Source organism: Heteronotia binoei, chromosome 17 (assembly GCF_032191835.1).
Source record: "Heteronotia binoei isolate CCM8104 ecotype False Entrance Well chromosome 17, APGP_CSIRO_Hbin_v1, whole genome shotgun sequence".
Classification (NCBI taxonomy): domain Eukaryota; kingdom Metazoa; phylum Chordata; class Lepidosauria; order Squamata; family Gekkonidae; genus Heteronotia; species Heteronotia binoei.
In genome coordinates, this window is record NC_083239.1 from 1,169,294 (window position 1) to 1,181,527 (window position 12,234).

General features: G+C 41.9%; 1 protein-coding gene across 1 annotated transcript in view; it reads left to right on the top strand.

Annotated features, from left to right (window-relative positions):
- SEPHS1 (selenophosphate synthetase 1) overlaps window positions 1–5,147 on the top strand; it is a 48,082-nt gene extending 42,935 nt beyond the window's left edge. The window contains exon 9 of the mRNA XM_060257951.1: window positions 3,893–5,147. Within this exon, the coding sequence (XP_060113934.1) occupies window positions 3,893–4,107 (215 nt within the window). The 3' untranslated portion in view covers window positions 4,108–5,147. The remainder of the gene's footprint in view (window positions 1–3,892) is intronic.
- The last annotated feature ends 7,087 nt before the right edge of the window (window positions 5,148–12,234 follow it).

Genomic DNA, 12,234 nt, shown 5'->3' on the forward strand with positions numbered 1-12,234 from the left:
AGATCTTTTCAAGAAAATTGGAGAAATCAAGAGAACATTTCATGCAAAGATTGCCGTGATAAAGGACAAAAACAGGGATCTAACAGAAGCAGAAGAAGTCAGGAAGAGGTGGCAAGAATACACAGAAGAATTATGCATGAAGGATCTCAATGTCCTTGACAACCATGACGGTGAAATCACTGACCTCGAGCCAGACATCCTGGAGTGTGAAGTCAAATGGGCCTTAGAAAGCATTACTTCCCCCCCACCCCCGATTTTAATTTATTGAATCTAATCCAATACAAGGGGAACATAGGGAAAATAAATAATAGAAATGTAAATCTAACATGCAAGAATCCAATTTAGATCATTGGATGCATATAACAAACAATTTACAAAAACAATACCTAATATGCTAGGTATTAAGAATTAAGAAAAAGCCTACAATTTATTCTATTAGGCAAAAAGGAAATATTCCCAAAGAATTCCAAAACCAGTGCCCAAAGCAAATTATAATCTTCAGCCAAATCAGTATCATTTTCAAAGAGAGGCTTATCCATTGTCTTACCCATTACATACTGGTCCCATAACGTATCATACCACATTTCAATCGTGGGGTTTTTCCAATTTTTAGCAATTGTCATACGAGCTATCGCCAACATTGTCGGGATTAAAGATTTCTGATTTTTACTCATCACTTTATCAGGCCAGATATCAAATAGAAGAAGTTTAAAATCTACTGGAATGGTTAGATCAAATATAAGTTTGATTTGCTCCACCACTTTATTCCAAAAGTTTGACACTGTGGGACATTCCCACCGCATATGATATGGGGAGCCTTTAGTTTTACAATTCCTCCAACAATCTGGACTTGAGACCCTAGAAATTTGACTCATCGTGACAGGATTCAAATACCAAAGTGAATACATTTTTAAAAAATTGGAGATGAATACTAGTGCTTTTAACCTTAATGGAAGGGGAATCCCTATTCATGGGTGGATAAGAAGTGGTCATATTTAGAGATAAATATCCCAAAGGAAATTAAGGCTTTAATGAAATTCAATTATGATGAGTTGCTAAAGGAAGTTCAAGCATTATTAGTTAAATGGAACAAAATCAACCTCTCTTGGAATGAAAGAATCATGAGTATCAAATGTGTTATTCCTAAATTTTTATATTTTTTCTGGGCTATTCCAATAGAAATATCAGAAAAAACTTTGAATAAATGGCAACAAATTTTAAATCGTTTTATTTGGAATCATGCTAGGCCTAGGATTAAATTTTCAACAATGTGTAGACCCATCAAGAAGGGGGAGGTGGTTTCAATACCCAATCTAAGAATCTACTATTATGCAGCTAATCTTGCCCAAACAGTTAAGATAATTAGGACAAATCCGGTAGAAGCTTGGATCAGTATTGAACAAGAGTATGTTTCCCCCTTCTCTTTGAGAGGAACTTTTTGGTCTAAACGTCAGAAGAGATCATATTCTATACCAGCAAATCCCTCCCTGGAAAATTAATTAAGATTATGGGATAAGCTAAGGAAGTGGACGGTGTCAGGTATTTCTCTAGTAGGTAGTTTTTTCAATCAAGATTGGTTCCCACAATTCATTAAGACTAACTCTAGTCATCCATGGGGGATTAAGGGGTTGGATAGAATTGGGGAGAGGATTCAAGGGAACAATATTTTTACTAAGGAACAAACAGGAGAGAAATTAGGTGCCAATATCAATTGATATCAATACCTTCAAGTTCAGAATATGGTATATTCTCTTCAGAGGAAAGAAACCATTAGATATGAATTGACGCCATTTGAAGTCTTGTTTAAAAATGAGGCATTAGTAAGAAAGGTTTGCTTTCTAAAATATATAATTATTTAATTGATTCTCTTCATTCATATCCACCCTCTTATATTAAATGATGGAACTTAATGCTACCACAAAGGCTAGAGGAAAGCGATTGGGAAAGGATCTGGAACTCCCCTTAGAAAGCATTACTAACAAAAAAGCGAGCGGAGAGGACGGTATCCCAGTTGAGCTATTCAAAGTCCTAAAAGACGATGCTGTCAAAGTGATGCACACATTATGTCAACAAATTTGGAAAACGCAGTGGCCACAGGATTAGAAAAGGTCAGTTTATATTCCAATCCCAAAGAAGGGTAATGCCAAGGAATGTTCCAGCTGTCGCACCATTGCACTCATTTCACATGCCAGCAAGGTCATGTTAAAGATCATACAAGCTAGGTTTCAGCAGTATGTAGACTGAGAAAGCACCAGAAGTTCAAGCTAGGTTTCGGGGAGGCAGAGAAACTGGAGATCAAATTGCCAACATTTGCTGGATTCTGGAGAAAGCACAGGAGTATCAAAAAAACATCTATTTCTGCTTCATTGACTATGCTAAAGCCTTTGATTGTGTGGATCACAACAAACTGTGGCAAGTCCTTAAAGAGATAGGAGTACCAGACGGGTCAAGAAACAACTGTCAGAACGGGATATGGAGCAACTGATTGGTTTTAAATAGGAAAAGGAGTTCGACAAGGATGTATATTGTCACTCTGCTTATTTAATTTATATGCAGAGTACATCATGTGGAATGCCGGCCTGGCTGAAGCTCAAGCTGGAATTAAGATTGCCAGGGAAAACATCAACAGCCTCAGATAAGCAGATGATACCACTCTAATGGCAGAAAGTGAGGAGGACCTAAACCTAAAGAACCCCTTGTTGAGGGTAAAAGAGGAGAGCACAAAAGTAGGTTTGACACTCAACATCAAAAAAACTAAGATCATGGCATCTGGCCCCATCACTCCTTGGCGAATAGAAGAGGAAGACATGGAAGTAGTGACAGACTTCACATTTCAGGGATCCAAGATCGCTGCAGATGGTGGCTGTAGCCATGAAATTAAAAGACGTTTGCTCCTTGGAAGGACAGCTGTGGCGAACCTGGGCAGTACAATAAAAAGCAGAGACATCACCCTGCCAACAAAAGTCCGTATAGTCAAAGCGATGGTATTCCCAGTAGTAATGTATGGCTGTGAGAGCTGGACCATAAGGAAGGCCGAGCGCAGAAGAATAGATGCTTTTTGGCATCAGGGACCGGTTTCATGGTAGACATTTTTTCCACGGACCAGTGGGGGGGGGGGGCGTGCTGTGGTTTTTGCCACCCTGGGCTGCCCTCCATCCCCACACCCTATCCCTATCCTGCATGGGGATCTTTAAATGAGGGGCTGCCCCCTTCTGCCCACCTGGGACCCGGGAGAATGAAAGAGGTGCTTCAGAGTGAGGCCACAGCGCCTCTTTTGTCTGCCCAGGTCCTGGGTGGACGAAAGGTGTGGTGCAGCACCTCTGAGGCCTGGTTACTAACAGACCACAGATCAGTACCAATCCCTTGCCCGGGGGTTGGGGGCCCCTGGTTTAGAGCATCTAGTAATTTTTCTAGAAAACCCATATCGCTATTGCAGCCCTCAATGCCTATTTAGGTCACCGTCTGATTTTATAATATCAGGCCGATTACTAACACAACAACAGTACTTGACTTTAGTCAGGGCTTTTTTTGTAGCAGAAACTCCTTTGCATATTAGGCCACACACTCCTGATGCAGCCAATCCTCCAAGAGCTTACAGGGTTTTTAGTACAGGGCCTACTGTGAACTCTAGGAGGATTGGCTACATCAGGAGTGTGTGCCCTAATACGCAAAGAAGTTCCTGCTACAAAAAAAGCCCTGACTTTAGCATATTATCACAGAAACCTACCACTAGATGCCTTTGTAATTTTAGCATAAGGGATGTGGTCAGAAAAGCTGAGTCATGATAGTCCAGAAAGAGATTATCCTGTTATTTGGGCATGCTATTGAGCAAGTCATATTTATCTCATGAAATGCAACTTGGAATTAATTTTTTGATTGTTCTTCTTTTCAGGGGGCCTCCTTATCTGTTTACCTCGTGAACAAGCAGCACGCTTCTGTGCTGAAATCAAGTCTCCAAAATATGGTGAAGGACACCAAGCGTGGATCATTGGGATTGTAGAAAAGGGCAATCGTACTGCCAGAATTATAGACAAACCACGAATAATTGAAGTTGCACCACAAGTCGCCACTCAGAATGTGAACCCAACACCTGGTGCAACTTCTTAATCTAGACAAAATCACTATTTTTATTTTCCTTTTTCAGTAGATCTCCTTTATCATCTTACAGCCTATATATTGCAAAAAGAGAAGAAACATATTTTGTCTGCAAATCTGGTGGCCTTAGGTCAGTTTGAGTGGATGCATTAAATAAAACCCATTGCCTTTTTCCCCGTTACATTAAGTGAAGATGCATCTAATCTTGAGGCAGCTTCTGAGTTGAGAATTATATTGTTATCCAATACTGTTGATTCATTTTGAATCTTTATACACTTATCTCTTGCCGCATAGGCTCTTTTTTAAAAGGTGCTTTCACGTAGCACAGACATTAGCAGTAGTGGTGTCGAATAGTTTGTGACCTTTTCCATTATATGTATATTTATCATTAGACCTAATTTTGGATGCCTTGAATTAAATTCCAGAAAGGCAATAAATCTGATAAGAGCTGCAAAAACTGGTTTTATCCAGTAGCAAAGAGGGTTGCATGAGTAACTATCTCTGATTTGTAAAATTTAGTCTTACAAGCAACAACCCTGGACATTGCTGGTAGTACATTCTGTTTAAAACAAGCAAGTGCTGACTTTGCATGGAAAGCACTTCCAAGCTGAAGGAAAAATAATTTTGTTCTGTAGATCAGATATTTGCTTGTATTATCAATAATTGTTTTCCTTATTGATGGTATAAATAATGATGCTCAGTTTTGCAACATGGTTGGGTGTACTGTGGAGCAACACAGTATTGCTGACCAAAAGGAGGTTCTTCTATAATCATTTGCAATTCACTATATAATTAACTTCCCAAGTAATTTTTAAATATAACCAATTTAAAAAACTGTTCTGTGGATGGTAGTGTTTGATACATTTTATATTTTGTATAGTTATTATAAATCTTGTTTTCTTAAAATCAGCAGCTGTCTAGTATAAGGCTTACTTTTTTTCTTTTCTGCTCAAATTAATTTTTATGCACGCTTTTGTGATGTGTTTAAAAATCTACATTGCCAACATTGCAGCCTGAACTTAAGCTTATTTGAATAAATATTTAATTTTTTATTGCTCTTGTACAAGCAGATGACCTTTATAGTTAATGTCCACATTTACTGGTTGGTCGAGTTTCATTTATATTTATGTTGCCATATGAATATTTATCATTCATTCAGGTGTGGAGTGAAAACAGCTAGTGATTGATTCAGGATTATCAAAATACCTTATGAAAAAACCTGTATAAGGAATGTTTCATTGGCTTCCAAGAGCATGGAGTGTTATAGCTATAGTGCTTGGATAGTATGTTGTTTAGTACCAGGAGCATCTATTTCCCCCCTTAGACATAGGTTTTCAACAAGAATTACCCACTTTTGAAGAAACCACCAACCATAAAGGAGAAGTAATATGTGTGCAAAATCAGTTTGGGTTTTATCATCTTTAAGGAGGTGTGAGACCTAAATTAAAGTGTACACTTACATTTTAAAATGTTTTTGTAGGATTTTGAACTTTTTAAACATTTTAATCTGAGGTTGAGGTAGTAAGTTTTATTCTAAGAGACATCTATAAGGGTTGATTTTATATATCAATTTAAAGAAAATATATCTGAAAACTTAGTGTACACTTACATTTTAAAATTTGTTTCTAGGATTTCAGGTTTATTTTAATGTGGGGTGAGGTAGTGAGTAACTTTTTATTCTAAGAGATGTCCATAAGGGTCAACAGATTTTTTTTATATAAACTTAAAGTTAAAATACTTAAAAATAGAGTTGAGAGCTTTTGATTGACTTCTGGTTTTGCATTCTAAAAATACTAAATTTTAAACATTTTGGATTTTTCTCTTAAATTACTACTCTCTAAGGCTGCTTTCTGGTGCAGTTCTTCTAAATTTTCTTTATGAATACATCACTAGATGCTTGTTGATGTTCACATTTTAAAAAATCCACTGTAACTACCAAATCTACTATAATGGAAATAAGCACATGTGGATTTCTCTCACATGCTATAATTAAGGGTAATATGCGGGAACTTTGCAGTGATGCGAAGTGTGGGACTTGGTATTTAGATATGTCAATTTTATGTAGGGCAGTTGTTGGCTTTCAGAAATGATTGTAGCGTGTAGGTATGGAAAATCTTTCATTATAGCCTGGCTTTTTCAAATTAGCTAAATCTGAGTAATGTTTTGGGAAAGTTGAAGACTGCATTGAAATGTATACCCTGTCTGAGGCTGAGAATGGCTTTACTTTGTAGAAGTGTGAATTTCCTTGCCCATATGTCCTCTTTAATTCTCTCTGTCCTCTGTGCAGCCCCGCATTGGAATTGCACCTATACACAGGCCAATTGTGGGTAGAAATTTCCTAGCTCTTAGGAAACGAAGGAGGCCCCCTTCCCATTTGGAGCAACTGTGACTGCTTTCTTCTGCCCATACTGTCATGTGCTCTGGAGGAGAGCACCTCTTTTTCCCTGAGTGCCTTTTCTGCTGTCACATGGATAGGATGTTCCTGGCTATTGCTGTGTATAGAAGTCTCTGCTTATCTTTGTGCTCTTTGCACTTTTTTTCCTGACTTTGAGACACAGGTCTCTGCGTTGGGAATCGACTTTCTGGACTTGAGAAGTTCTCTTTACTGTGGGTGAGGTAGCTTTTGGTGACCTATGTCCCCGTCCCCCCCACCCCATCTTCATCTTTCCATTCTCTCACTGCAGAGCTTATTAAGCCCGTGATGTGTCTACCATGGCTCTCTATTAAAAATTCATCCAATGTACCAAAATGACCCACAGTGACAAGCACAATTCGTGCCTCATGTGCTTGGGAGAGTCTCAAAATGTGTCCTGCGAAATCTATCAAGGCTTCACACCAAAGGTGCATTCCAACAGAGCATTCCATTTAAAACACTGCTCTTTGTTGAGAATGGCCGAAGCATTGGACATCAATATAATCACAACAGATAATAAACCAAAAGACAAAATCCTTAATTGTCTTTACCCTGACTCTGATGGTATTGTGACCTTCTCTATCTTGGAAGGCCTATCTGACCTCACTGTCATAGTCTGGCAAAAGCTTGCATCCACACCAGCCCCCTCCCCTAGGGTGGAAAGCCTATACAAAGTCAAGCAGGATTCCTGCAAATTGTGATCCACCCACCCACAGCCACCTTCTCTCATCAATGAAGAGATGAAGATGTGCTAAAGACAGGTCTAGCACTCGGCTCCATCTGACGGACAGTAGACGTCTAGAGTCCCTGAGATGTAAAATATATTCACTGGCAGCTCTAACATTTAGAATTGTGAATTATCAAACTATTATGGGGCACTGCCAGGTCTTCTTGTGGGAGAAGCTTTTGCAGTATCTTGATACCCTCCGTGAGGAGCCTTGCCCATTTCTGGGCAGGAGGGCCCTCGCATGTATGGAATCAAGGGAAACCCTTATAAACTGAATCAAGCTTATCCAATCTGAAACCATAAAGCTTTGCAAGCAAGAAATAAATGTGGGTGTGCTGCAGATGCATCTGGGAGATCTTTGGCCTCAGCTGTCTTTTGAGAAGGCGCTTATGGCTGAACACTACAGCCCTCCCGCTGGAAACACTGTAGAGTAGGGGGCTTTTGAGGGCTCCAACCTTTTCTCACAAGCCCTCCTCCTTCCAGAAGATAAAGAAAACTGCACAGCCTAGGTTTGGAGGCCAGCAAGCACCCCTGAAAGGTCAAAATTTTGACTATTTGTTCCCTTGCAGATGGAAGGGCCCTGCTTCAGTAACAGGCTAGTTCATTTCTATGCAGAGCGGCAATCTAGCAGCTGATAGGTAGGTTCTGATTACAGTTTATAGTGGCTGCTTACAGACGGGCAGCATCAAGGCAACCCGGGAGTGAGCCGCCCAGAAAAGGAGTGTCCTGACGGCCCACAGAAGAAGGTCTGTATGGCCCCTTTCAGCTCTGTGGTTCTGTCTTTCTATGATTCTAAACTTTGGCAGCAGCTGACAACCCTTATCCTGAGCTCTGGTTACAGCTTCAGGAGCTCTTAATAATAATAATAATAAATTTTATTTGTATCCCGCCCTCCCCGCCTCGGCAGGCTCAGGGCGGCTAACAACATTTCTCAACATACAGTATAATAAAACCTTTAAATTTAACAATATAAAACATTATTTAACAACATTAAAAACCAGTCTATACAATTAAATAGTTTAGTCTGACAGTGCTGATGATGTTTGACGCTAGCTCTGCCAGTTTATATACAGCGGTCTAGATCTTTAAGCCGCATTGGCGGATCCTTATTAACAGCCTTCTTCAGCAGTCTGGGTAAGCAAGTTTAAAAAGGGTGGTCTTGCAGGCCCTGCGGAACTGGTCAAGGTTCCGCAGGGCCTGCACCTCCTCAGGGAGTTGGTTCCATAGGGCAGGGGCCGCGGTTGAAAAGGCCCATGCTCTGATATTTTGATGTTTAATCTCTTTCGGCCCAGGGATAGCCTTTAGATTTTTCCCGGCTGACCTCAGTGCTCTCTGGGGTTCGTATGGGGAAAGACGGTCCCTCAGGTAGGCGGGTCCTCGGCCATATAAGGCTTTAAAGGTAATGACCAACACTTTGTACTGGACTCGGTATATAATCGGCAGCCAGTGCAGTCCACGTAGCCCCGGCCGTATATGTTCCCCTTTCGGGAGTCCCAACAACAGCCGGGCCGCCGCGTTCTGCACTAGCTGCAGCTTCCAGGTCCGGCACAAAGGTAGCCCCAAGTAGAGGGCATTACAGTAGTCCAATCTTGAGGTGACCGTTGCATGGATCACTGTTGCGAGGTCCCGGCGCTCAAGGAAAGGGGCCAACTGCCTTGCCCGCTTCAGGTGGAAGAATGCTGACTTGGCAGTGGCTGCTATCTGGGCCTCCATGGATAATGAAGGCTCCAGTAGAACACCCAGGCTCTTTACCTGGTGCGCTGCTTTCAATGGCGCACCGTCGAAGGCCGGGAGAGCTATTCCCCCTCCCAGTGCGCCGCGACCCACACAAAGGACCTCTGTCTTCGCTGGGTTCAACTTCAGCCCACTCAGTCTAAGCCACGTTGCAACAGCCTGTAAAGCCCGGTCGAGGTTCCCTGGGGCGGAGTCGGGGCAGACGTCCATTAACAGATAGAGCTGGGTGTCATCTGCATATTGATGGCAACCCAGCCGAAACCGCCGGGCAATCTGGGCAAGGGGGTGCATATAGATGTTGAACAACATCGGGGAGAGAACTGGAGAAAGGAGCAGTTGAAAAAGTTTCCGTGGGTCTCCAGTCAAGAGGTTTTCATTCAAGGTTTTTTTCTTGTTGACATAATAGATAGGGTGTATACACCCATTCTTGATTTAAGGGAATTAACAAATTTTTGAAGGCCTGAATTTGAAATGGGTTTGCTTTCATCTGTTGTTGAGTTCCCTGTGCCAAGCGTTTTGGTTGCTGTGCTAGACCTTAAAGGATACTTACTGTCGTATTGCCATATATCCCTTGTATAGGAAGTACTGTAGATTTGGGTACAGCTCTGAGGTTTTCTAATATTCCACCTCCCCATTTGGTCTTACTGTGGCTCCTAGGGTCTCCACCAAGCGCACTGTGCTGGTAGTGGCACATTTGAGAACACAGGCCAGCAACATTTTTTCCTATCTTGACAATTGGCTCATCTTCCAGAGAGCTCCTGAGGGACCCACGTGGATTTTGTCTTTTCTACTCGTCAAGAGGTTAGGACTAGGGGTTAATAAGGAAAAAGTCTTGTTTGGAGCTGTTCACTTGATTCAGTTTATAAGGGTTTCCCTCGATTCCATACATGTGAGGGCCTTCCTGCCCAGAGATGGGCAAAACCAACAAAACTATGGCTGCTACCTTTTAGAAAATGGTGGCAATCTGTTAAGCCAATATAGTGCTTGCTTGACCTGATGATTTCCACCATGGCGGTTATACCCCTAGCTACATGACGTCAAGTACGGCAAGTTCTTCACCAATCAACACACCTTTGTTTCCATTAAAGGCATGTATTGAATAAGCAAAGACATGGCAGGAAAGCGGGTCTTGCAGAAACTGAAGTCAATGGCTCCTCCCCACATAGATGTATCTTAGGGTCTGTCCATTACATAGGTCAAAAGCCAAAGCGCCAAAATCTACCAATCACCTTTCCCGCAAGAAGTAATGCAAGCCCCCCCTAACCTAGCAGAAACAAAACTTGTGAGAGTCTCTGTGAACCAGATAACGTCTGTGACTTTGGAGGCACTTTGAGACTAGTTTGCAGGGTGAAAAGGTACATAAACTGTTGCAGACATAATAGACCAGTATGTGAAAGTAAAGAGAGAGCAGCTAGACGGGACCCCAAAGGTTACTACAGGTTACATTCAAGCATAACTCTTGTCTCCACAGCTCATGGCAAAAGGCAGTCTTGACATTCCCCTCGCCCCCCAGACTCCCCTGGTTTATCAGGATAGCATTGATGGAATGCTTTGATAAGCCTACTGGCATTCATGTTAGATTATTTCACTCATTCAGCCTCACTGATGGGAAAGTGGGCCTGTTTCACCAAGTAATGTAACTCCCCCCTTTTCAGTTTAGAATCAAGTATGTCTTGAATTTCATGATGAATTTGTCCCCGGATCGGGATCAGTGAGGGAGTTGTTGCTGGGGGTCTCCCAAGGCGTTGGTCCACGGCCCCTTTTCTGTAGGCTGCAATGAAACATGGGGTGAACGTGTTTTAGAGCTTTTAGGCAAGGTTAACTCAACAGTCACTTATTCAGTACTCTCTAAATAGTAAATGGTCCCAGATACTTAAGCCCCAACTTTTTTGAGGGCTGAGTGTTAGGAAGGTTCTTGTTAGAAATGTACACCTTATCCCCGGCTTAAAGTCTCAGAGTTTGCTATGTTTTTTGTCAAATTGATCCTTGTAAGTCTTTTTTGCTTTGTCAAGCTGGGTTTGAATCAGATTCCATTGGGCACTAAGTTGTTTCCACCAATCACAGAAATCTTTACAGTCATTGATATGTTCTCCCCCAGGAAGTTCTGGGAACAGTTTCCCCTGATGCCCTTTAATAATCATGAAAGGCCTAGCCTGAGTGGAGCTGTACCTTTGGAGTGCCTCACAATCCTCTCTGGTTCTCACCACCTCATCTGCCACGTTGACGCCCACTCACCCAGCCTCAACAGATCCCTTTGGAGTGCCTCACAATCCTCTCTGGTTCTTACCACCCTGAACAATTTAGTGTCATCTGCAAACTTGGCCATTTCACTGCTCACTCCCAACTCCAAATAATTTATGAACAAGTTAAAGAGCATGGGTCCCAGTACTGAGCCCTGCGGCACCCCACTGCTTACCGTCCTCCACTGCGAAGACTACCCATTTATACTCACTCTCTGCTTCCTATTACTCAGCCAGTTTTTGATCCACAAGTTTTTGACCTGTCCTTTTACTCCATGACTGTCGAGCTTTCTAAGGAGCCTTTGATGAGGAACTTTATCAAAAGCTTTCTGGAAATCAAGGTAAACAACATCTATTGGGTCTCCTTTGTCCACATGTTTGTTCACCCCCTCAAAGAAATGTAACAGGTTAGTGAGGCAAGATCTTCCCTTACATAACCCATGCTGAGTCTTCCTCAGTAACCCGTGTTCATCAATGTGCCTACGCATTCTGTCCTTGATAATGGTTTCTACCAACTTTCCTGGAATTGAAGTCAGACTGACTGGCCTGTAATTTCCTGGATCTCCTCTGGAACCCTTTTTAAAGATAGGGGTGACATTTGCTACCTTCCAGTCCTCAGGAACGGAGGCAGATTTCAATGAAAGATTACATATTTTTGTCAGGAGATCCACAAGTTCACCTTTGAGTTCTTTCAGAACTCTTGGATGCATGCCATCCAGACCTGGTGACTTATTTGTTTTTAATTCGTCTATCAGTTGTAGGACCTCTTCTCTTGTCACCTCAATCTGACTCAGGTCTTTCAACACCCCTTCCAAAATAAGTGGTTCTGGAGCAGGCAAACACTTCTCATCTTCCACAGTGAAGACAGAGGTAAAAAATGCATTCAGCTTCTCAGCCATTTCCCTATCCTCCTTCAGTAATCCTTTTACCCCTTGGTCATCCAAGGGCCCCACTGCCTCCCTGGCTGGTTTCCTGCTTCTAATATATTTGAAGAAATTTTTATTGTTGGTCTTTATGTTTTTTGC